A 27,812-nucleotide genomic window follows, 5' to 3' on the forward strand; every position below is an offset into this window, starting at 1 on the left:
CATATATGTATATATATTACTATTTTTTCCATCGCTATACAGCTTGAAAGCCGGTAACTCAATTACCGACTTTTTCTTTCTCCTTCCTAAAACCCGACATGATTTGAGACATGGTTTACATACAGTAAACCATGTCTTCTCTCCATTTTTTTTGCAGATTCCACACTACTAATGTCAGTAGAGTGTATCTGCAAAATTTGGCCGTTCAATATCTGCCCTCAGTCACTGGCTTTACTACTCTGGCGGAGAAAATTGCGCGGGAGCCCACGCCAATTTTTTCCGCCATTTAACCCTTTATTTTAAGAGCTAGAACGGCCAAATTTTGCAGATACACACTACTGACATTAGTAGTGTGGAATCTGCAAAAAAAATGGAGAGAAGACATGGTTTACTGTATGTCTCAAATCATGTCGGGTTTTAGGAAGGAGAAAGAAAAAGCCGGTAATTGAATTACCGTCTTTCAAGCTGTATAGCGCTGGAATAAATATTAATATATATACATATATGTGTCTCACTGACATATATATATATATATATATATATATATATACCTATTCTATGTGTACACATTTATTCTACCTATTGGACTGTAAGCTGTCAGTGTGATTTTACTGTACACCGCACTGAATTGCCGGCTTTTCTCTCTAACAGCGCTGCGTATTTCTCGCAAGTCACACTGCTTGTCCGTGTGTAATCCGTATTTTTCACGCTTCCATAGACTTTCATTGGCGTATTTCTTGCGCAGTACGGTGACAAACGCAGCATGCTGCGATTTTGTACGGCCGTAGAAAGCCGTATAATACTGATCAGTAAAATACGGCAGATAGGAGCAGAGGCATAGAGAATAATTGTGCCGTATTTTTTGCGAGTTTTACGGACGTAGTTTCTGCGCTCTTACGTCCGTAAAACTCGCAAGTGTGAAGCCGGCCTGAGAGGTGCAGAAAATACAGATTGCACACGGTACAATGATTCGCTATGGCCCAGCTCCTATCTGGCGTATTTTACATATCCGTATTTTACGGTCTTGTACGGCCGTACACAATTGCAGCATGCAGCGTTTGTCACCGTATAGCACAAATAAATCACCAATGAAAATCTATGGGGGCGAGAAAAATATGGATTACACACGGACCAACAGTGTGAATTGCGAGAAATATGCAAGAGTACAGCAGGTGACAGGAAATTTGTCAAGCCCTCAATTAGGAAGCTCAGACATGCTAATTAGCTGAAAAAGCCAGACAGACATCCCGGAAGTCTGGCGCTCGCCTCCACGGAGTCACAAGCAGCATGGCATCCATTATTAATGTGGATATGCTCCTCATCCTGGTCCAAGAAAGGCCAGAAATATGGGACCAGCGGGATCCCAACTATTCTAACTGGGCCAGGAAAGAGGCAGCTTGGAGGACCATCTGTGGGATCCTATTCCCAGATTATGAGCAACACACACGTGCGGAGCAGACACAACTTTGTAAGTACACTCATGTTTCGACATTAATTAACCTTGAAGAATGCTTTACCTACATGATTTCATGCAGATTATTTTTTGGCTTAGTCTGGTATTTTTTGTTTTTGTATTTTTGTTTCCAAAAAATGATGGTGGACATGAGAAAGGGGTTACGTGCAGAGATAGAGATGTTGCTTACGGTACTATTTTTACGAAGGCCGTATTGGTACAGAGGGGAGTGGACCCTGTCCTTGTGGGATTACACTTTATTGTGTATCCTTTTTTAGTTTAATTTTTTTATCCATTTTTTATTTACGAACTTCATTTAAAAAGTCATTTTAGTATCCACGTTAAAATATGATCAATCAAAGACAACTTTTGTAAGTAATGTGCAGAATGACCTTATAGAATATTTTATTCTATGACATTGCAGTGGAAGATGTTATGAGCCGATGGCGCAGCATCAGGGACCAATATCGGAGGGAAAGGCAGCAGTGGGCCAAGAGTGGGTCAGCAGCTCCTACCAAAAAAAGAAAATATATCTACTATGATCGCCTCTCCTTTTTGGATCCCAGTATGGATCTAAGACCGTAAGTAAAAACCTGACAACACAATACACATATGTTCGCAATTGTCCAAATTCTTAATTATGGGTATTCATTTTCATAATTTCCTAACAGAACACAGTCCAACCTCACTGAGAGGGAGACCGGGTCAGACTCGGAGGTTGTCATTGATCCAGTTGGTGTAGAAGAAGAGGTGGCAGGCCCATCTTTGGCCTCTTCTAGCTCCATCCTTCCTGGACCATCTCCTTCAGCATCCCAAGATCCAGCACCAACTGGCCAAGATGCAGCACCAACACCCACAGCAGCACCAGATCCTGTAAGCCAGGAGGATCATGGACACAGCAGCAGCCCTACTGTCCCACTGGTGTCCTCACCACAGGCTTTTGGGGCTTTACGCAGAGGCTGCAGAAGGAGAGAGCTGCAAGAGAGTAGGAGGAATGTTGATGCTGGGGTCCTTAATTATTTGGCCAGGGCAGCCCACGATAATGGTGAGGAGGCCTTTGCTCGCAGCCTGGCCCAGTACCTCTGTCCCCTTCCCCGAGAGACGAGGCTACATGTGAGAGGGTGTGTGCAAATCCTGATTGATTTATGCACCTTCCCAAATGATCCCTATGAGGTGTTAGAATTTATTGAGAGAAGGCAGCTGTCACCACATAACCTCATGCGCCTTCCACAAACTCAACAAGTGCATGGACAACCAGGATTTGAAGCACCTCCTCCACGTGTGCCTACACCTCAACCCCTTCCCACCCAAAACCCACCAAGGCCAGCACGGTACCTTATGCCAGCCTACAACCAACCTTACCAATATGGCCACTTGTCCAGACCCAGTGCTGGAGGCTGGACCCAACCTGGGTTTGGACGACTTGGCCATATTGGGGGAGGGTATGAATCACAGCCCTATTTTCACCATCATGAGGCCCAAACTCAATACCCATATGGGCAATCTGAGCAAGGCCACTATTTTGAGAAGCCCCACACATCAGCCACACAGGGCGAAGGACAATTGGACCAACAAAGGCCACCTGACCAAGACACCCAGCTGCCGCCTTCACCTCCACCAACTTATCGAAATCTGTGATTTTTTTTTCCCAAATTTGCTTGCTTTTCAGAAAAATATAGTTCTTGTGCATTGTTTGCACATGTTTGTTAATTATTTTTTATTAAAAAAATTTGGCAAGTTTCATTGGCCAAAAAAAACATATGAAACAAATATGTTATTTTGCAAACAAAAAAAGGTTTTTCGATAAGTAAAAATTATATTACAAAGCCAAATTTTTTTTGTTTGGACAATCATTAAATCAAAGTCGATTACTATGTTCATAAACAACAGAAAATGAACAAAAAAACACACACTGTTACTTTGTAAGGAAAATTTAACATTAAGAAACATATACAACCAGAAACACATTACAACATAGAAACAGCATTATCTTGCCAGGGAGTAGCTCCCTCAGGAGAAACAAAATAATTTGTAAAAATATCACACACTTTTAATCCAGAAAGGGGACGTCGCGGAGGAGGGCCATGTGGTGTAGGCCTAGGAACATTGCTCAACATGCCTTCAACACTATCAGCTGAGGAGCACTCATGAATTCTTGTGAAGTTGTGTAAAACAACACAAGCTTTGATTACTTCATTAACATTAGTCTCACTCAGCTGAATGGCAGACTGTAGGATGTAGGACCCGCCATTTGGCACACAGAATTCTAAAGGCGCACTCCACCAGTCACCGCACCCGTGAAAGCCTCAAATTAAACACCCGGCGCCGGTGGTCCAGGTTGCGCCTGGGATAAGGCCTCATGACATGCCTTGTCAACTGGAAGGCCTCATCTGCCACAAGTACATATGGCACTGCTTCAGCATTGGAGCCTGGGAGTTGTTGTGGTGGTAGGTCCAACTGGTTTTCACGCAGCTGCTGACCCATAATGGACGAATTGAAGTCTCTAGAGTCTCCAGTTTGACCATAGGCCCCAATATCTACAATTATAAACCTATAGTGACTGTCAACTACAGCTAACAGAACTACAGAGAAAAACTGCTTATAATTGTAGAATTGGGAGCCCGAGTTCGGCGGCTTACGCACCCTGATATGTTTCCCATCAAGGGCTCCAATACAGTGGGGAAAATCGCAATTGTCCTTAAATCCACAGGATATTTTAAGCCAATCCTCCATTTTGGGCTCTGGCATCACAAGTTGTTGTAGTCTGGACCAAATTTCCATACACGTAGCCCGCATTATGCCGGAAATAGTGGACCTCCCAATAAGAAACTCCAGATGGAGTTCGGCATAAGACAAGCCAGTTGGCAGGAACCTGAAAGAACAATGAAAAAATCTCTAATTAGCAATGTACTAATGATTGTGTGAAATCATATGGTAAGCAATTAGTAATGTTTGTATTTTCTAAGGGTGCTTAACAGTGTACCTTTAAAAATATACACTGACTACATAAATTTGGCTTTCCAAATATTGTTTTACTGTTATTTTGCTAGACTTTACCAATCTATTTTGTGTAACAACAACTAAAGTTGTATGAAACATGGAAAAAAGGGATTTTTAAAACACATCAACAACATACAGTATGTGAGGATGGTGAATACATACCGTAAGGTAAGTAGAAGATGCTCCTCTGCAGATATAGCTTTACGCATCCTGGTATCCTGGTAGGTAATGCCTGGTCATACTGTCTCCAACAAGATGTCAAAGGTGGGTATGGTCATGCGACAGTAATGGTAGAATTTGGAGGGATGTGTCCGCAGTGATGTATAGAGCCTGTGGAAATGGCCTTTAGTGAGGCGTTGCTGTAAAAGTGGATGCACCTGTAATAGTATGCAGGTACTGAGTATGTCACCACGGAACAGACAGACCAACAGTTGAGGGGTTTAATAACAGGAATCAGGTTCTCCTCGCTGGGAGGAAGCAATGGAATATAACTAGCAATAAAACAGTGCAAAAATATGGGAGTCAAACAATGTAACAGGAGTAAGCAAGATTTCTTGAGAAAAGAAATCTTATCAGTCTGATGAGGACTTGCTTGAAGGGTCGTCTTCTCCAATGTAGGCGCCGAGAAACAGCAGCACTTGTCGTCCCTCTGTTGTCCGTGGGCTGAGTAGTCTCTAGGAGCCTGCTGCCTGGGGTTTTGGGAGTTAATGTGGTATGCACAGGCTCTGAGTCTTTAGCTTTTACAGCACAGCCAGGAATCAGGGGCTCTGTACTGTTAAGTCTCTGTACCAGGAATCAGGGGCTCTGCACTGTTAAGTCTCTGTACCAGGAATCACAGTCTCTGTACTGATACCACGGGGACCAGGGGGTAGAAGTCTCTGCACGGGCCAATGTCTCTACACGGGTCTCAAAGCGCCCCTCTCCAGTCACAGCAGAGTCCACTTTCAAGTACTCACAAGATGCAGTCTTTCTGGGCAGTCTCCCTGTATTTGTCCTCAGACCGGGAGCTCTCTCTCTCGCGGAGCGCAGCTGCACCCTGCTCTGACCGCTGCTCACGCTGCTATCTCCCTTGTGCCCGTGCCTTTCCCTCTCTCTGCCCGCTTCCTTCCTGTCCCAGTCTCTAAGTCTGCCCCCTGGGGAAACTGCAGCACAGCTCAATGGTTCCAGGCACAGAGCCGAGAAGGTAACCGCCCCTAGACTCTTCAGGTGTTTCACCTCCTTACACACCCACTATCTTCTCCTCCTTCGCGGATCTACTATCACGGAGTATGGCTGGCCAAAGCGACGTGACAACACCCAGTGAAATAACACCCGCTAAGTTGGTATGAAATGCAGGAGGTCACACATGTTGGCAAAGTACCACCAACACTACAATAGAAGCACAGCAGCAAAATGGCCAGATGGGAGGTTACACCTGTTGTAGAGGACTTAAATAGTGTCGCTGATGATTATTTAAATGAATTGCAGGCCGGGAAACCGTTACATTTCCATTTTGTAAGGTTGCGTAAAAAAAACGCAATACGGATGTCATGCGGATTACATACGCTGGTTTATTTGCGCAAAATACGCAGCCCCACCTTAGCAACGGATTGCATACGGAACACTGTTTAGGGACGATTTCTGCGTATTGCGCACGTAAAAAACAGACCATATTTTACTACACTTGGTGTGACCCCGGCCTTACAAATACTGATGTAAAATACTGACCAAATACTGATAGTGTGACGGCAGCCTAAGAGGGCCGGTGTCAGACATTTCTGGCAGCGGTTTATAACAGGGAAAACAAAAAGGCAGCCCTAACTCTGACATCCCGGATTCTTTTCACACCGGACAATCATCTGATGGGTGCCTCCATTCACATTAGACTATAGGCTGAACCTGCCGATATTGGTGGGTTCGGCCAACATTAGTCTAATGTGTATTCAGGCTTCAAATGTTAGACTGATCCAGTAGATCCCTCAATGTGCCTTGGTTCTGACACACTATTTGGCCTCAGCTAATTTAGAGCATAGAGGTTTCAGGTTAAAAATAAAAACAATCTAAAGCAATGATCACTTAGTGAAATTTATCACATTTTGAATCATACACAGATACTTTTCAGGTAGGCCTAGACACATATTCATCACTGTAATAAGCGGCACCACGTGACCGCTCATACAGGAAGAGCTGCGACGCTGGAGGAAGCATCGAGGGAGCCGGGTAAGTATTTTAATGCCAGCAGGCGGGCGCACAGGAGGAGGGAGGGGGGAGATTACCGGGAACTTAATTTTCACAACAAAAAAATTTAAAAAATGATTTTTCATTCCTTCGCTCCAGCGAACGCTGCTGGAGAGAAGAAATGAATTCTGTATTCAGCACCCAAAGCAGGGGACAGCGCTTAACTCTAGCGCTGTCTCCTGCACGGTGCGTGTGGTACCCAGTCGGCACACGGGCGGCACACGGCTACCGCACGTGTGGCACATTGATGTGCCATGTGAGCACAGGGACACACGGACACGGATAACTCCGGTACCGATTTTTCCGATACCGGAATTATCTGGACATGTGGGACAGGCCTAAGGCAGAGACAGACTGCTGTATTTCTTGAGTGAGAATCGCATCGTAAACCTCGTACTGGCTGTTGGCTCTCCTGACCTGAGCTTGACAGCTGCACAGTAATCCATCACGCTGTCTTGCTCGGGTCTGGACAGGTGACAGCCAGTCCATGCAGTGCAATGTGATTCTCTCATGAGAAATACAAGAAATACGGCAGTCTGTCTCTGCCGTACAGAGACTCTCCTATGCTGTCTGCCATTGGGTGAAGGATTGATTACATTTTAAACCTTCTAACCCTTTGTTTCCCTGGAGAATCTTTGTTGTCACTTTTCTCACAATTCCATTACTTCCTTAGTGACCTAGCCAATTTTGTACTTAATGACCAAGCCAATTGTTACAATTCTGACCACTGTCACTTTATGAGGTAATAACTCTGGAACGCTTCAACATATCCCGGTGATTCTGAGTCCGTTTTTTCGTGATATGTTGTACTTCATGGTACAATATGGTAAAATTTCTTTGATATGACTTGCGTTTATGAAAAAAATGGAAATTTGGCAAAAATGTTTCAATTTTCAAACTTAATTTTTGTGCCCTTAACCCCTTCATGACCTTGGGATTTTCCGTTTTTCTGTGTTCGTTTTTCGCTTCTCTCCTTCCCAGAGCCATAACTTTTTTATTTTTCCGTATATATATGGCCATGTGAGGGCTTATTTTTTGTGAAACAAGTTGTACTTTTGAGCGACATCACTGTCTTGGCAAAAGTGGACTTTGAATCACTGTTGAAAGCAAATCATTAAAAAGCGAGACTGGAATTTGCCAAAATGCATATTGATAAGCCACAAAGCTTCTGAGAGAAAGTCCTTTGTCCAGACTAGACTAGAGCTTTTTGGCAAGTCACATAAGCTCTGTGTTCACAGGCACAAAAATGAAGCATATAAAGAAAAATACATTGTACCTACTGTAAAACAAGGAGGAAGCTTAGTTATCTTTTGGGGCTGCTTTGCTATTTCTGGCACAGTGGGTCTTAAATCTGTGCAGGGTACAGTAAAATTTCATGACAGCGTGAGGGAGTCCCAGGGCCGTAGTCATGGCTGAGACTAATGGCTCTTGCGCACCCTGGTCTCCAGTCACATATGTTCTTTTGTCAATGTACTTGTCTCTCTGCTCTCTGCACCTTCAGGGTACGATTACACACAGAGACACAGTCCAAATTCAACTGTAAACAAATAACTTTACTTCTTTTTGTTCGCAGCACGTCCATCTCAGATACAGCATCAATGTAGCATTCCATGCAATTCACAACCTTCTCTTTCCCTGTACTCTTCCCTATGCCTTTCAGTGGGTGCCCGGGTCATATCGTTCCATCTGGAACCGCAGCATCCTCCCTGTTCAGCCTTACTACATTCAGGAATTCCCTAGTTCGCTTCGCCCCAGACAATAGGGCATCTGCCCATAAAGCAGGCTGCCACATGATAAGCGACCTGCATCCCTGTACTGCTGTGGCTTTGGCTACAGCTCCTATTCCCACTGCTGCTGTCACTCCTGCCCTTCTGGCCCACTGGCCCTGGACTGCTGGGCTTCTTGCGTTGAACGTTGTGGAGGCAATCACACTGTACAGGTTCTAAGGCCCTACTGATCCAAACAGGAAAAACCCTCTATCTTATTCAAGGTTGACTCCTCCTAAATAACTATATTCACTAATGTACCCCTATCTAGTGTAATAAAGGAGGCACTGTACTTTCTCTATTAATTATGTACAAATAGCTAGATGCAACAATAAATATACAATAATACATACAAGGCAATATATTAAGGAAGGGGGAGGAGCATCACACAGTCCCGATACACCCCTTCCATTCCTCCTCCCTTTAACAATGGTTCTCCTCAACCATTCACTCGTAAAGCTTTATTATTTACAAAGTATACTCCACGCAGGGAGGCAATTGGGGTAGAAATATACTGCTCAATATGAGCAAAGTCTCTTTTGATGATGCATGAGAGTCATTTCTCTCTTGAGGGGTGCCTGACACACAGTCCTTCAGGTAACCCCCATAGTCTCTCAAATGGAGGTTTTGTCCACCGGTATCAAACATATTTTAAAATTAGGTGACCCTTTCCTTAGGTCAACAGTCCTTGGAGGAAGGACTTTTAGCATAGCATTGCCCTTTAATGATGTGTGTACTGCCTGTCTAAAAAGAGTCTGTTGCCGCAGCCACACACGGTCCGTACCTCAGTCCAAGGGCAGAGTCCTGCTATCCAGTAGGAAAGGCCCAACAGGCCCAACAAAAACATTAATAAAGAAAACAACATTCACTCCTGGCCATACCGGCCACATTACCCCTGACTCTGGGGGTGTTTCAGGGCTCCTTTGCCCGGAGGAACACGGAACAGTCCTGTATATTTATCATTATTTTTTCCATGGTGCAACGAGCACAACTTTTTTTTTCAGAAAGTTCCTTATGGTTCAAAAACACACGCCCCGTGCAGTCTTATTCCATGCCTGTGTTCAGATCTCCCGATCTGACCCCCTTAGACTTTTATGCATGGGGTCATCTGAAGGCATTTGTCTATGCTGTGAAGTTGCGAGATGTGCAGCATCTGAAACAACGGATACTGGAAGCCTGTGCTAGCATTTCTTCTGCAGTGTTGCTATCAGTGTATCAAGATTGGGAGAAAAGGGTTGCATTGACAATCCAACACAATGGGCAGCACTTTGAACACATTTTCTAAGTGGTCATAAACTTGTAAATAAGTTATGAAAAAATAAAGTTACTTTAAAACCAAGCACACCATTGTGTTTCTTGTGAAATTCTCAATAAGTTTGATGTGTTAGCACGGGGCAGCACGGTGGCGCAGTGGATAGCACAGCAGCCTTGCAGCGCTGGAGTCCTGGGTTTAAACCCCACCAAGGACAACATCTGCAAAGAGTTTGTATGTTCTCTCCGTGTTTGCGTGGGTTTCCTCTGGGTACTCCGGTTTCCCCCCACATTCAAAAAGACATACTGAGAGGGATTTTAGATTGTGAGCCCCATCGGGGACAGTGATGATAATGTGTGCAAACTGTAAAGCGCTGCGGAATATGTTAGCGCTATATAAAAATAAAGATTGTTATTTAATATTATGTGTCACGTGACCCTCTTCCCATTGGAAAAAATAAACTTCTATCCAAAATGGCCGACTTCAATATGGCCGCCATGGTCACCACCCACCTTGAAAAGTTTTCCCGCTCCCATATACTAAAGTGCCACAAAAAGGAACTTGATATCACCAAGCATTCCCATTTTATTTAGGTGTACCCATATAAATGTACCACCCTGTATATATGTATATATATATATATATATATATATATATATATATAGTACAGACCAAAAGTTTGGACACACGTTCTCATTTAAAGATTTTACTGTATTTTCATGACTATGAAAAATATTAATTCACACTGAAGGCATCAAAACTATTAATTAACACATGTGGAATTATATACTTAACAAAAAAGTGTGAAACAACTGAATGTCTCACATTCTAGGTTCTTAAAAGTAGCCACCTTTTGTTTTGATGACTGCTTTGCACACTCTTGGCATTCTCTTGATGAGCTTCAAGAGGTAGTCACCGGAAATGGTTTACACTTCACAGGTGTGCCCTGTCAGGTTTAGTTAGTGGGATTTCTTGCCTTATAAATGGGGTTCGGACCATCAGTTGTGTTGAGCAGAAGTCTGGTGGATACACAGCTGATAGTCCTACTGAATAGACTGTTAGAAATTGTATTATGGCAAGAAAAAAGCAGCTAAGTAAAGAAAAATGAGTGGCCATCATTACTTTAAGAAATGAAGGTCAGTCAGTCCGAAAAATTGGGAAAACTTTGAAAGTGTCCCCAAGTGCAGTGGCAAAACCCATCAAGTGCTACAAAGAAACTGGCTCACATGAGGACCGCCCCAGGAAAGGAAGACCAAGTGTCATCTCTGCTTCTGAGGATAAGTTTATCCGAGTCACCAGCCTCAGAAATCGCAGGTTAGCAGCAGCTCAGATTAGAGACCAGGTCAATTGTTATGGACCTGGTGGTTAGGAGCACCCGGAACGACCTGATGGTTAAACTCACACAGGACAAGCTCTGGGAAGTGGGAGCTCTACTGACCGCAACCCCTAATCCTATCACACAACTAGAAATGGCCGTGGAGCATACCTAACACGACCTAGACACCTCTTCACAGCCTAAGAGCTAACTAGCCCTAAAGATAGAAAATAAAGCCTACCTTGCCTCAGAGAAATTCCCCAAAGGAAAAGGCAGCCCCCCATATATATTGACTGTGACTTAAGATGAAGTCACAAACACAGAAATGAAACAGGTTTTAGCAAAGGGAGGCCAGACTTACTAAGCAGACTGAGGATAGGAAAGGTATCTTTGCTGTCAGCACAAAACCCTACAAAAAAACCACGCAGAGTGTGCAAAAAGACCTCCGCACCGACTCACGGTGCGGAGGTGCCACTCTGCATCCCAGAGCTTCCAGCTAGCAGGGAAGATCATGATAGCCAGCTGGACAAGGAAACAATGAACAAATAAATAACTAGCAGGGACTTAGCTTCTGCTGGAGTAGACAGGTCACCAGAAAGATCCAAGAGCAAACTGAACCAGTACAAGAACATTGACAGCTGGCATGGAGTAACGATCTGAGTGGGGTTAAATAGAACAGCCAGCCAAAGAATAAACTACGTCACCTGTGGAAGGAACCTCAGAAGCAGCAGCTCCATTCACAGCCACCAGAGGGAGTCCATGGACAGAACTCGCCGAAGTACCATTCATGACCACAGAAGGGAGTTCGATAACAGAATTCACAACAGTACCCACCCCCCCTTGAGGAGGGGTCGCCGAACCCTCACCAGAGCCCCCAGGCCGATCAGGACCAGCCAAATGAAAGGCACGAACTAGATCGGCAGCATGAACATCAGAGGCAAAAACCCAGGAATTATCTTCCTGACCATAACCCTTCCACTTGACCAGGTACTGGAGTTTCCGTCTCGAAATACGAGAATCCAAAATCTTCTCCACCACATATTCCAACTCCCCCTCGACCAACACCTGGGCAGGAGGATCAACGGAGGGAACCATAGGCGCCATGTATCTCTGCAATAACGACCTATGGAACACATTATGGATGGCAAAAGAAGCTGGAAGGGCCAAACGAAATGACACAGGATTGAGAACTTCAGAAATCTTATACGGACCAATGAAACGAGGCTTAAACTTAGGAGAGGAAACCTTCATAGGAACATGACGAGATGACAACCAAACCAAATCCCCAACACGAAGTCGGGGACCAACACAGCGCCGGCGGTTAGCGAAACGTTGAGCCTTCTCCTGGGACAATGTCAAATTGTCCACCACATGAGTCCAAATCTGCTGCAACCTGTCCACCACAGTATCCACACCAGGACAGTCCGAAGGCACAACCTGCCCTGAAGAGAAACGAGGATGGAAACCAGAATTACAGAAAAAAGGCGAAACCAAAGTAGCCGAGCTGGCCCGATTATTAAGGGCGAACTCAGCCAAAGGCAAGAAGGACACCCAATCATCCTGATCAGCAGAAGCAAAGCATCTCAGATATGTTTCCAAAGTCTGATTAGTTTGTTCGGTTTGGCCATTTGTCTGAGGATGGAAAGCCGAAGAAAAAGACAAATCAATGCCCATCTTAGCACAAAAGGACCGCCAAAACCTCGAAACAAACTGGGAACCTCTGTCCGAGACGATGTTCTCCGGAATGCCATGCAAACGAACCACATGCTGGAAAAACAATGGCACCAAATCAGAGGAGGAAGGCAATTTAGACAAGGGTACCAAATGGACCATCTTAGAGAAGCGATCACAAACCACCCAAATGACCGACATCCTCTGAGAGACAGGGAGATCTGAAATAAAATCCATGGAAATATGCGTGCAGGGCCTCTTCGGGACCGGCAAGGGCAAAAGCAACCCACTGGCACGAGAACAGCAGGGCTTAGCCCGAGCACAAGTCCCACAGGACTGCACAAAAGAACGCACATCCCGTGACAAAGAAGGCCACCAAAAGGATCTAGCCACCAAATCTCTGGTACCAAAGATTCCAGGATGACCCACCAACACCGAACAATGAACCTCAGAGATAACTCTACTAGTCCATCTATCAGGGACAAACAGTTTATCCGCTGGACAACGGTCAGGTCTATCAGCCTGAAACTTCTGCAGCATGCGCCTCAAATCAGGGGATATGGCAGACAAAATTACCCCCTCTTTGAGAATACCCGCCGACTCAGGAACACCCGGAGAGTCAGGCACAAAACTCCTTGACAGGGCATCAGCCTTCACATTCTTAGAGCCCGGAAGGTACGAAACCACAAAATCAAAACGGGAGAAAAACCGCGACCATCGAGCCTGTCTAGGATTTAACCGTTTGGCAGACTCGAGAAAAGTCAAATTCTTGTGATCAGTCAAGACCACCACGCGATGCTTGGCTCCTTCAAACCATTGTCGCCACTCCTCGAATGCCCACTTCATGGCCAACAACTCTCGATTGCCAACATCATAATTGCGCTCAGCAGGCGAGAATTTTCTAGAAAAGATGGCACATGGTTTCATCACCGAGCCATCAGAACTTCTTTGCGACAAAACAGCCCCTGCTCCAATCTCAGAAGCATCAACCTCGACCTGAAACGGGAGCGAAACATCTGGCTGGCACAACACAGGGGCAGAAGAAAAACGACGCTTCAACTCCTGAAAAGCCTCTACAGCCGCAGAGGACCAATTGACCACATCAGCACCTTTCTTGGTCAAATCAGTCAACGGTTTAGCAACACTAGAAAAATTAGCGATGAAGCGATGGTAAAAATTAGCAAAGCCCAGGAACTTCTGCAGGCTCTTCACAGATGTCGGCTGAGTCCAATCATAAATGGCCTGAACTTTAACAGGGTCCATCTCGATAGTAGAAGGGGAAAAAATGAAACCCAAAAATGAAACCTTCTGAACCCCAAAGAGACATTTCAACCCCTTCACAAACAAGAAATTCGCACGAAGGACCTGGAACACCATTCTGACCTGCTTCACATGAGACTCCCAATCATCCGAAAAGACCAAAATATCATCCAAATATACAATCATGAATCTATCCAGGTACTCTCGGAAGATGTCATGCATAAAGGACTGAAACACAGATGGAGCATTAGAAAGCCTGAATGGCATAACAAGGTACTCAAAATGGCCCTCGGGCATATTAAATGCTGTTTTCCATTCATCGCCCTGTTTAATTCGCACAAGATTATACGCCCCTCGAAGATCTATCTTGGTGAACCAACTAGCCCCCTTAATCCGAGCAAACAAATCAGACAGCAGCGGCAAAGGGTACTGAAATTTGACTGTGATCTTATTAAGAAGGCGGTAATCAATACAAGGTCTCAAAGAGCCATCCTTCTTGGCCACAAAAAAAGAACCCTGCTCCCAACGGTGATGACGATGGGCGAATATGGCCTTTCTCCAAGGATCCCTTTATATAACTCCGCATAGCGGCGTGTTCTGGCACAGATAAATTGAACAATCGGCCCTTAGGAAACTTACTACCTGGAATCAAATTAATTGCACAATCGCAATCCCTATGAGGAGGTAGGGCACTGGCTTTGGGCTCATCAAATACATCCTGATAATCCGACAAAAACTCCGGAACTTCAGAAGGAGTAGAAGACGAAATTGACCAAAATGGAACATCACCATGTACCCCCTGGCAACCCCAGCTGGACACAGACATAGATTTCCAGTCCAATACTGGATTATGGACCTGTAGCCATGGTAACCCTAAAACGACCACATCATGCAGATTATGTAACACCAAAAAGCGGATATCCTCCTGATGTGCAGGAGCCATGCACATGGTCAATTGGGTCCAGTACTGAGGCTTATTCTTGGCCAAAGGCGTAGCATCAATGCCTCTCAATGGAATAGGATGCTGCACGGGCTCCAAGAAAAAACCACAGCACCTAGCATACTCCAAGACCATCAAATTCAGGGCGGCGCCTGAATCCACAAATGCCATAACAGAGTAGGAAGACAAAGAACAAATCAGAGTAACGGACAATAGAAATTTTGACTGTACCGTACCAATGGTGGCAGACCTAGCGAACCGCCTAGTGCGCTTAGGACAATCGGAGATAGCATGAGTGGAATCACCACAGTAAAAACACAGCCCATTCCGACGTCTGTGTTCCTGCCGTTCAGCTCTGGTCAAAGTCCTATCACACTGCATAGGCTCAGGCCCATGCTCAGATAGTACCGCCAAATGGTGCACAGTTTTACGCTCACGCAAGCGCCGATCGATCTGAATAGCCAAAGACATAGACTCATTCAGACCAGCAGGCATGGGAAATCCCACCATGACATTTTTAAGGGCTTCAGAGAGACCCTTTCTGAAGATTGCTGCCAGGGCACATTCATTCCACTGAGTGAGCACAGACCACTTTCTAAACTTCTGACAATATATCTCTGCTTCATCCTGACCCTGACACAGAGCCAGCAAGATTTTCTCTGCCTGATCCACTGAATTAGGTTCGTCATAAAGCAATCCGAGCGCCAGGAAAAACGCATCCACATCACGCAATGCCGGATCTCCTGGCGCAAGGGAAAATGCCCAGTCTTGAGGGTCACCACGTAACAAAGAAATAATGATCCTTACTTGTTGAACAGGATCACCTGAGGAGCGAGGTTTCAAAGCTAGAAACAATTTACAATTATTTTTGAAATTCAAGAACTTAGATCTATCACCAAAAAATAAATCAGGAATTGGAATCCTAGGCTCTGACATAGGATTCTGAACCACAAAATCTTGAATGTTTTGTACCCTTGTAGTGAGATTATCCATCCATGAGGACAGACCTTGAATGTCCATGTCTACACCTGTGTTCTGAACCAGCCAGAGGTAAAGGGGAAAAGTGAGACAGAACACGCTGCAAAGAAAAAAAAATGGTCTCAGAGCTTCACTTATCCCTCTATTGAGATGCATCAATACTTTTGGCCAGCTGTACTGTTATGTTCTGGTGGTTAGGACAAATAGTGGACCTGGTAGTTAGAGCACCAGGAAAGACCTGATAGTACATTAACACAGGACAAGCTCTGGGAAGTGGAACCTCTGCTGACCGCAATCCCTAATCCTATCACGCACACTAGAAATAGCCGTGGAGCGCTCCTATCATGACCTAGGCGCCTCGTCACAGCCTCAGAACTAGCTAGCCCTAGAGATAGGAAAAATAAGCCTATCTTGCCTCAGAGAAAATTCCCCAAAGGTAAAGGCAGCCCCCCACATATATTGACTGTGAGTAAGATGAAATCACAAACACAGAGATGAAATAGATTAGCAAAGAGAGGCCCGACTTACTAAACAGACAGAAGATAGGAAAGGTCACTTTGCAGTCAGCACAAAACCCTACAAAAGCCACACAGAGAGTGCAGGGAAAAATACCATCCACACCGACTAACGGAGCGGAGGCGCCCCTCTGCGTCCCAGAGCTTCCAGCAAGCAAGGCAAAATTCACATAAGCATGCTGGACAGAAAAAATAGCAAACAAGAAAAAAGCAAAGCGAAACTTAGCTTCTGCTGGAGGAAACAGGTAACCAGAAAGATCCAGGAGCGAACTAGACCAATGCTTCAACATTGACAGCTGGCATGGGGCAAAGATCCAAGAGGAGTTAAATAGAGCAGCCCACTAACGAATTAGCCTCGTCACCTGTGGAGGGAAACTCAGAAACACCCACAGGCACCAGAGAAAGTCCATGGACAGAACCAGCCGAAGTACCATTCATGATCACAGGAGGGAGCCCGAAAACAGAATTCACAACAGTACCCCCTGACAACCCCAGCCGGACACAGACATAGATTTCCAATCCAATACTGGATTATGGACCTGTAGCCATGGCAACCCCAAAACGACCACATCATGCAGATTATGCAACACCAAAAAGCGAATATCCTCCTGTAGGGTTGAGCGACCTTTACTTTTATAGGATCGGGTCGGGTTTCACGAAACCCGACTTTTTCAAAAGTCGGGTCGAGTGAAATCGGCCGATCCTATTAAAAAGTCAGGGTCGGGGTCGGCCGAAACCTGAAACCCAATGCAGTGCATTGGGTTTCCATGGTTCCCAGGGTCTGAAGGAGCGGAAACTCTCCTTCAGGCCCTGCGATCCATATTTTAGTGTAAAATAAAGAATTAAAATAAAAAATATCGCAATACTTACCCTCTGACGCGCCCTGGTGCTAACCGGGAACCTTCCTTCCTTAGAATCAGCCTTCCAGGACCTTGCGGTGACGTCGCGGTGACGTCGCGGCTTGTGATTGGCCGCGCGGCCGCCCATGTGACCGCTCGCGCGACCAATCACAAGCCGCGACGTCACCGCGACGTCACCGAAGGTCCTGGAAGGGCTGATTCTTAGGAAGGAAGGCTGCCGGAAAGAAGCAGGGCGCGTCCGAGGGTGAGTATATTCCTATTAGGTATATACTCACCCTCGGACGCACCCTGTTTCTTTCCGGCAGCCTTCCTTCCTAAGAATCAGCCCTTCCAGGACCTTCGGTGACGTCGCGGTGACGTCGCGGCTTGTGATTGGTCGCGCGAGCGGTCACATGGGCGGCCGCGCGGCCAATCACAAGCCGCGACGTCACCGCGACGTCACCGCAAGGTCCTGGAAGGCTGATTCTAAGGAAGGAAGGTTCCCGGTTAGCACCAGGGCGCGTCAGAGGGTAAGTATTGCGATATTTTTTATTTTAATTCTTTATTTTACACTTAAATCTGAATTCCGATACAATTCCCGATATCTTAAACATATCGGGAATCGGTATCGGAATTCCGATTCTAGATTCAAAAGATCGCCGACTTCATGGCCGACCCCACACAGGGGTCGGGTCGGGTTTCATGAAACCCGACCTTGCCAAAAGTCGGCGACTTTTGAATATTTTCGACCCGTTTCGCTCAACCCTATCCTCCTGATGTGCAGGAGCCATGCACATGGTTAATTGAGTCCAGTACTGAGGCTTATTCTTGGCCAAAGGCGTAGCATCAATTCCTCTCAATGGAATAGGATACTGCAAGGGCTCCAAGAAAAAAACACAGCGCCTGGCAAATTCCAAGTCCATCAAATTCAGGGCAGCGCCTGAATCCACAAATGCCATAACAGAATAGGACGACAGAGAGCAAATCAGAGTAACAGACAAAAGAAATTTAGACTGTACCGTACTAATGGTGGCAGACCTAGCGAACCGCTTAGTGCGCTTAGGACAATCGGAGATAGCATGAGTGGAATCACCACAGTAAAAACACAGCCCATTCCGACGTCTGTGTTCTTGCCGTTTAGCTCTAGTCAAAGTCCTATCACACTGCATAGGCTCAGGCCTATGCTCAGAGAATACCGCCAAATGGTGCACAGCTTTGCGCTCACGCATGCGCCGATCGATCTGAATGGCCAAGGACATAGACTCATTCAGACCAGCAGGCGTGGGAAATCCCACCATGACATCCCTAAGGGCTTCAGAAAGACCCTTTCTAAAAATTGCCGCCAGGGCACACTCATTCCACTGAGTAAGCACAGACCACTTTCTAAACTTCTGACAGTACACCTCCGCTTCATCCTGACCCTGACACAAAGCCAGCAAGATTTTCTCTGCCTGATCCACTGAATTTGGTTCATCATAAAGCAATCCAAGCGCCAGAAAAAACGCATCTACATCACACAATGCAGGATCTCCTGGCGCAAGGGAAAATGCCCAGTCTTGAGGATCACCACGCAACAAAGAAATAATGATCTTTACTTGTTGAACGGGGTCACCAGAGGAGCGGGGTTCAAAGCTAGAAACAGTTTACAATTATTTTTGAAATTCAGGAACTTAGATCTATCCCAAGAAAACAAATCAGGAATTGGAATTCTAGGCTCTAACATCGGATTCTGAACCACAAAATCTTGAATGTTTTGTACCCTTGCAGTGAGATGATCCACACAAGAGGACAGACCTTGAATGTCCATATCTACACCTGTGTCCTGAACCACCCAGAGGTTTAGGTGAAAAGAAAGACAAAAAACACTGCAGAGAAAAAAAAATGGTCTCAGAACTTCTCTTATCCCTTTATTGAGATGCATTAATACTTTGGGCCAGCTGTACTGTTATGGAGCTGGTGGTTAGGAGCACCCGGAACGACCTGATGGTTAAACTCAGACAGGACAAGCTCTGGGAAGTGGGAGCTCTACTGACCGCAACCCCTAATGCTATCACACAACCAGAAATAGCTGTGGAGCGTACCTAACACGACCTAGACGCCTCTTCACAGCCTAAGAGCTAACTAGCCCTAAAGATAGAAAATAAAGCCTACCTTGCCTCAGAGAAATTCCCCAAAGGAAAAGGCAGCCCCCCACATATATTGACTGTGAGTTAAGATGAAGTCACAAACACAGAAATGAAACAGGTTTTAGCAAAGGGAGGCCAGACTTACTAAACAGACTGAGGATAGGAAAGGTATCTTTGTGGTCAGCACAAAACCCTACAAAAAGACCACACAGAGTGTGCAAAAAGACCTCCGCACCGACTCACGGTGCGGAGGTGCCACTCTGCATCCCAGAGCTTCCAGCTAGCAGGGCAAGATCATGATAGCCAGCTGCACAAGGAAACAATGAACAAATAAATAACTAGCAGGGACTTAGCTTCTGCTGGAGTAGACAGGTCACCAGAAAGATCCAAGAGCGAACTAAACCAGTACAAGAACATTGACAGCTGGCATGGAGTAACGATCTGAGTGGAGTTAAATAGAACAGCCAGCCAAAGAATAAACTACGTCACCTGTGGAAGGAACCTCAGAAGCAGCAGCTCCACTCACAGCCACCAGAGGGAGTCCATGGACAGAACTTGCCGAAGTACCATTAATGACCACAGGAGGGAGTTCGATAACAGAATTCACAACAGTCAATGCCACACAGAGTTCTAGCAGCAGACACATCTCTTCAACAACTGTTAAGAGGAGACTTTGGCAGCAGGCCTTCATGGTAAAATAGCTGCTTGGAAACCACTGCTAAGGACAGGCAACAAGCAGGAGAGACTTGTTTGGGCTAAAGAACACAAGGAATGGACATTAGACCAGCGGAAATCTGTGCTTTGGTCTGATGGGTCCAAATTTGAGATCTTTGGTTCCAACCACCGTGTCTTTATGCGACACAGAAGAGGTGAACGGATGGACTCCACATGCCTGGTTCCCACCATGAAGCATGGAGGAGGAGGTGTGATGGTGTGGGGGTGCTTTGCTCGTGACACTGTTGGGGATTTATTCAAAATTGAATGCATATTGAACCAGCATGGCTACCACAGCATCTTGCAGCGGCATGCTATTCCATCCAGTTTGCATTTAGTTGGACCATCATTTATTTTTCAACAGGACAATGACCCCCAAACAGACCTCCAGGCAGTGTAAGGGCTATTAGTGATGGGGTGAAACGTCAGATGACCTGGCCTCCACAGTCACCAGACCTGAACCCAATCGAGATGGTTTGGGGTGAGCTGGACCGCAGAGTGAAGGCAAAAGGGCCAACAAGTGCTAAGCATCTCTGGGAACTCCTTCAAGATTGTTGGAAGACCATTTCCGGTGACTACCTCTTGAAGCTCATCAAGAGAATGCCAAGAGTGTGCAAAGCAGTCATCAAAGCAAAAGGTGGCTACTTTTAAGAACCTAGACTATAAGACATTTTCAGTTGTTTCACACTTTTTGTTAATTATATAATTCCCCATGTGGTAATTCATAGTTTTGATGCCTTCAGTGTGAATTTACAATTTTCATAGTCATGAAAATACAGAAAAATCTTTAAATGAGAACGTGTGTCCAAACTTTTGGTCTGTACTGTATATATATATATATATATATATATATATATACTGCGGTACGGTCACTGCCAACTCAAACTACAGTACTTGCTACCACCAACAAACATTTATACAAATGAATTGGACATTCGTTACAGGAAGTGTATGACTTCATGGGTGCAGTTTACAGAGCAAGATGGATGGAGCTATTATTTTATATATTTAATCCAGAAAGGTAGGCAATGTTTATAAAAACATACAAAGATGATACAAAATGGGAACAAAGCAATGTATACAATATATTTACAATACAAAACAGTATACAATATACAATTACAGGAATGTAAAAAGCAATAACGAAAGAAAACTGCTAAAACTGATGTCACGGAAATGGGTCATAGCTTAATGGAGGAAAGCACTCTGATTGGGAACAGAATGGAACACTCTCACAGCGAACTTATGTCATCAAGAATGAACAAAGACGCAGAACCAAGCTATCATTTTTATTAGCCCAATGTTATGCCCACATACCTCCCCTTAATGAGCTTATGGAGGGCTGATTGTGGGATGTGCTAGGTCTTTCAGAATTTTTTGAGATCCCCAACTTACAGGATATCTTCGCCCCGGGAGATCCCAGGAGCTAGATATTATCGCTATGTTTCTTATCAAAATTTTATCTTTACATAGTGTTGAAACATGACCGGATGGCATCATCTATTGGACCGTTATTAATTTGAAGGGGTTAGAATGACCTTACAGTGATGTGAGTGAATGCGTTATGTCCGTCTCTTTGCTATGGTGCCGAATATCTCCCATAAATATTGAATTCAATCAAACCCCGATATTCATATCTGGACACCAGAGACAGAGTGTCTAACTGCAATTGTCCAGGTGTTACATTTTCCACTTCACCTTCCTTTTGATTATACAGATATCAGATCTTGTGTCTTTTTTTCTCAAAGCATTTATATACTGTAATAATCTGGTCATCACAGGAGGCGCCTACTTCATTGGAGATGGAAGTGTTAGCTCTCTCTCATTTTCTTTGTTTTAATTAGTCCCTCTGTTCCTAGGTTTAATTAATCCCATACGTTCAATGTGAAGGCCTACTTCAATGGAGGTTGAAGTTTCAGCTCATCTCCATTCTCTGAAGATGTCTTTATGGATTTTAAATTTTTCGCTGTGACAATTGCACTATTCTGAAGTGGCTTCGATGAGCCCTGATCAAAATCTTATTGAACATCTGTGGAAGGAGCTGAAACCTGCAGTCTGGAGAAGGCATCTTCACACATAAGACAGTTGGAGCAGTTTTCTCACAGGCTGTGGCTAAAAGATCTGTGGGCAGGTGCAAAACTCCCAATGAGAGTTACAGAAATTGTTTGAAGTGATTGCCTCAAAAGGTTGTGCAATAAAATATTAAGTAAAACTACCATCACTATTGTCCAAGCCTTTTTCATTAGTTTTTTCTTAATTTAATTTCTTGTTAAACCAAAATTCAAAAGCGAAGTCTGATTGGCATTCAGTAAACTTAAATATAAAATTACTTTAGCCATTTTCAAGTTATTTCAGTGACCATGGTGGGTTTTTCTTACTTTAACAGAAGCGGATGAAAAATGTTATCCATGTATGTATGCCTTCAGTTCTTTCAATTTGATCAGTTTTAAAGCTATGAAACTGTGAAATAATTCAATGAGGGAAGATTGGAGACAGGTAAAGGCTTAGCATTAGTGATGAGCGAGTGTGCTCATAAGGCCGGGATCACACATGCGAGAAATATGTCCGAGTCTCGCATGGTAATACCTGGCATTGCCACCGTCACTCAGGAGCGGAGAGTGCGGCCGCATAGCAATACATGGAGCCTCACGCTCCGCTCCAGAGAGACGGTGGCAGTGCCAGGTATTACCAAGCGAGACTCGGATGTATTTCTCGCATGTGTGATCCCGGCCTTACTCGTGTTCTCTGAGTATTTTGGGTGTGCTCGTAGATTATGTTTGTGTCCCGGCACCTGCATGATTTGTGGCTGCTAGACAGCATGAACGCATGCAGGGATTGCCTGTTTGTTAGGGAATCCCCACATGTATTCAGGCTGTTTAGCAGCCACAAATCATGCAGCTGCAGGGACACAAATATAATTTACAAGCACCCCCCAGATACTCGGAAAACACCCGAGCATGCTCGGAAATCTCGAGTAACAAGCACACTCGCTCATCACTACTTAGCATCCCTCATGAATATACCGAGCTACTAAACACGAGTCCAGTGGATTGTGACAAATATAATTATTTTTTGTGATGATTAGTATGCCAACCCTTTAGACTTGGACAGCATTTTATATAAAAGAAAGTGTTTTATACTATTATGTAACAGCACTTTGTTAATTTTTCTTTTTAATTCTTCTCTCCATATTTATGTCTATAAACCTGCAATTACCCTTAGCCCTTCACTGGCTTCCTATCGCCCAGAGACTCCAGTTCAAAACCCTCACACTGACATACAAAGCCATCCACAACCTGTCTCCTCCATACATCTGTGACATGGTCTCCCGGTACCTACCTACACGCGACCTCCGATCCTCCCAAGACCTCCTTCTCTACTCCCCTCTCATCTCTTCTTCCCATAACCGCATCCAAGACTTCTCCCGTGCTTCCCCCATACTCTGGAACTCTCTACCCCAACACATCAGACTTGCGCCTACCATAGAAACCTTCAAAAAGAACCTGAAGACTCATCTCTTCCGACAAGCCTACAGCCTGCAGTGATCCTCAACCTACTGAACAGCCGCACAGCCAGCTCTTCCCTCTCCTAGTGTATCCTCACCCACCCCCTGCAGACTGTGAGCCCTCGCGGGCAGGGTCCTCCCTCCTTATGTACTCGTGTGCCTTGTTATCTGCTCATGTTTAATGTAATTGTCTATATTTGCCCCGTATTCACATGTAAAGCGCCATGGAATAAATGGCGCTATAAAAATGTATAATAATAATATATAATAATAATAAAATTACACAGCAGCAAATTCTCCTGTACCACACAAGTTTTACAAGGAAGCCTTCTGCAATCCGTATTGAAGAGAATCACCTAGGTATGTGCTCACATTGAGGAATTGCGGCAGATTCTTCTGAACTAAAAACAAGCGTCTTCGCAGGAATAACACTGCAAACATTATGCACATTTTTTATGTGTTTTGCTACAGATTTGAAAAAAAAATATAGCTTGGATGGTTCAAATCCACTAGCAAAAAAATAAGCTGCCTGTGCATGAGATTTCAGAAATGTCATTCACTTTTCTGATACTGTAAAGTGCAGTTTTACCCTTCAAAGATGTGCAAAACTACAAAAGGCAGCATGTGATCAAATCCATATTCTTTGGTCCAGCTTAACCTTACCTCCAGGAAGGGTCATCAATTTATGACTTGTTTACACAGAAGGCTTGTATCACTCTATTGTTGAGATGTATCCACGTTTTACAGTGTAAAAACTCTATTGATTGGCATTCCATTGTCTTGTCTTTATCTCTAGGCAATGATGGTGCTTGGCTCATCAGCATCAGTTCCCACACTGGTCCACGGGGCTTCCATTGTCTGCTGGCACTCATGGTAGATGACTAGGTGGTTGTACAGCCTTCTCTTGTCAAGAGAATAAAACAAACTAATTTAAAGGCTAATTTAGTAAATGCTCATACATCTTACGACTTGATTGAGAGAACTCATCATTTTTCATTGCAACTCCTATAAATTTGGTGATGGATCAAAGTTTATTTTGTTTTGTTTTTGCATAGTTTGTGTTTTTGATACAGAAATTATTTACCAAAATGAATCACAAGAATACAGAATATATTGTACATGATAAAATGCAGTCAAATGTTCTGTTTAACAAACACAAGATCAGTTTTTTACTGGCAGTGCACCAAGTATTAAACATTTTACCTTTTTTATTCTAATTATAGTATAAACACATTTGAATCCAAGAGGTCTCCTTTGCCTAAAGATTGTGAACAATCAACATGGATAGACAGCTTAAAGGGACATCCCAACTACTGACATTGGAGGGAATCCTCAACTAATGAGAGACCTGGGGTCTCCTGTGCTTGTTTATTTCTGTAACCCCACTCCCACGAAAATGTATAATGAGCGTAGCATTGTTGCTCAACCTGCTCTCCCCACTTTTCTCTATTTTGACCTTTATACTCAACACAAAGAGAATCACAGGATCCCTAAACTTCTAGCAGAAAAGGTGAGTTGTATACTATGGATATGCCATAAGCCAGGGGTGTCAAACTGCATTCCTCGAGGGCTGTAAACAGGTCATGTTTTCAGGATTTCCTTGTACTGCACAGGTGATAATTTAATCACCAACTCATTTGTGTAGGTGATTAAATTATCACCTGTGCAGTACAAGGAAATCCTGAAAACATGACCTGTTTGCAGCCCTCGAGGAATTCAGTTTGACACCCCTGCCAGAAGCGCCAGTGGTCAGAAAAACCCCTTAAGGCTAAATTCACACTGGGCATTTTTTCTATGCGTTTTTTTTTTTCATGCAAAAATACACAAAAAAAGTTTTTTTTCCTGCAGGTTCTTTCCTGCCACAGAAAAGAAGAGATCACGTTTTGCTGCAGATAATAAAATGCTGAAAAAACGCCTAGTGTGAACTTACCCTTTTTTCACAACTACCTTTTTTTTTTTGCTTTTTACTGGCTTGAAGAAAGACACCATTATTTTGAGGGTTTTTTTTTACTAGTGTCCTTTGGGTAGCATTTTAATTTCAAATTAATAATTTTTAAAAAAATACAATACCTGTAAAAAAACATCGTTTTTATGGAAAAACAGCTGAAAAAATGCCAGACCTATAGCATACTAGATTCTGGAAAAAAAAAATTGCTTTGGATCTCAAAGAAGCACAATGGGGCAAATGTATCAAAACTTATACTCCAGTCTGAAAAAGAGGTCATAGGAGTAATTTGTATCATATTTTTCATTTATTATGTCAATTTTAGATGCTCCTAAAATCAGAAAATAAATCTACATTTCCTATAAGCAGGTGGAAATTTGTGCCAAAATTTGAGACTTTTTCTAAAGTAAAGTATAATATATTGGTCTAAAAATTGTTGGCCGTGCTCTTTTCACGTATTCCATGCTCGTTTTTGAAACCTTTGGCGAACATAAATCAAAAATTGTGTTCACTTTTGAATTTTTGAAGCTCAGAGTATGCCAAAAACTAACTTAAAGTCCTTAAAAATATGGACTAGTATACGAAGAAAAGTTCCACAATTAAAAAAAAAAATTGATCCAGTGTATTATGCAGTTTTGGCACTTTTTGCCACAATCAAAGGTCATAATTCAGCATTTGAGGGTTTTTATTAAGTCACTTTTCTTTTTTTGTCTTGTAGTATTTGTGGATATTCTGCAAAATTCTGTCAGTGGTTCATTAATTTTGTGCAAAATAAGAAAATGTCAATTTTTTATTGTAACTTTTTTTGCACCTTTTAAGTGCAAACAGTTACACGTTCCATAAAACTGTTGCAAAACTTGCGCACAAAATTAGGACATTCATAACATCACTTTAAGAGTTGATTGGAGTAAATTTGTATAAAAATGTGACTTTTTAAATATTTACAATTGATAAATTAGCTCAAAACATATGGAAACCGCAAACCCAGTCCACAATGTCCAACATAAAAACAGGCGAATACGCATAAAATAGACTTTCAAAAAAGCACAAACACAAAAAAAGACAAATTAAAAACAGGCAAAAACAACCAAAAAGTAGATTAAAAATGCATAAATTTAATAATATAACTCACAGATCGTGTGACCAACAGTAAAGAATTGATCTCCACTAGGGTACTTGGTATAGAAAATAACAATTTATTGAAATCAAAATATTAAAATATGTAAAAATACATTTTACCACATGTCAATGAAAGGTGCTAAATCCACAAAAAGAAGGGACTATACTGCCATAGGCAACCTCGAATCCAGGATAGGTACCAGCATAAACAATGGAAATTAACCATCCACATAAGATAACCTGAGCCAATGCTAGATTCCCCTTGGTATGGGGACTATAGAGAAACACCATATACAAGTGCATGCAGGTGGATAAAAATCCCTATATTTAGATTGACCCAAAAGTATAGGAGCTAGTGCAGTGGCAACTAGATCCTATGTGATATATATGCGGAGGTTGATATAGGCACAATACCTTGCTGTGCGTCCTGGATGGGTGCCCCGGCGTCCCTCTATGCCCCGACGCGCGTTTCGCGTTCGCTTCTTCTGGAGGCGCCTCATACAATAGAAGGTGCGGCCAGGACAGGACAGGTGAGTATTTTAAGAACAGCGGGTGGGCGCACAGGGGGGAGAGGGGGGTTGTCACATGGATCTTTATTTTAAACACGAGAAACAAAAAAAAAGGAATATTCATATCTTCTCTGCAGCAAACGCTGCTGCAGGGAAGATATGAATGGCGGCTTCAGCACCAGATGCAGGGGACAGCGCTAAACTTTAGCGCTGTCTCCTGCACGGTGCGTGTGGTACCCAGTGGGCACACGGGCGGCACACGTGTGCCGCACGTGTGCCACACTGATGTGCCACAGAAGCGCACGGGCACACGGACACAGATAATTCCGGTACCAATTTTTCCGGTACCGGAATTATCTGGACGTGTGGGACTGCCCTTAGACAAATGTATTTTTCCAGTTTGAAAAAATCCCTGTCCCCAAGTGGTTTGTAAAGAAAGAGTTTACTCACCCTCCCCGGGTCCAGTGCTCAGTGTCCACTGCTGCTCCTGATGTCTGTTATTGTCCGCAGTTCTGACATCACATCTATCAGTTAGCACAGCGGCTCGTGCTGTCTACTCTAGTTTAATGAGCTCAGCTATTGGCTACACTACTATCGATGTGATGTCAGAGCTGCAGACCATACCAGACACCAGGAGCAGTGGCAGAGACTCCGGGAAGGGTGAAAAATAAAGTTTGTTTGTTTTTTA

At 43.9% G+C, this 27,812-nt stretch overlaps 1 protein-coding gene across 1 annotated transcript in view; it reads left to right on the forward strand.

Annotated features, from left to right (window-relative positions):
* The first annotated feature begins 2,020 nt into the window (after window positions 1-2,020).
* NKX2-8 (NK2 homeobox 8) overlaps window positions 2,021-27,812 on the forward strand; it is a 31,778-nt gene continuing 5,986 nt past the window's right edge. Inside the window, exons 1-2 of the mRNA XM_069730924.1 lie at window positions 2,021-2,034; window positions 2,125-2,566. Coding sequence (XP_069587025.1) covers window positions 2,021-2,034; window positions 2,125-2,566 — 456 coding nt within the window. The remainder of the gene's footprint in view (window positions 2,035-2,124; window positions 2,567-27,812) is intronic.

The sequence above is a fragment of the Ranitomeya imitator genome, chromosome 1, assembly GCF_032444005.1.
Source record: "Ranitomeya imitator isolate aRanImi1 chromosome 1, aRanImi1.pri, whole genome shotgun sequence".
In the NCBI taxonomy this organism is placed as follows: Eukaryota; Metazoa; Chordata; class Amphibia; order Anura; family Dendrobatidae; genus Ranitomeya; species Ranitomeya imitator.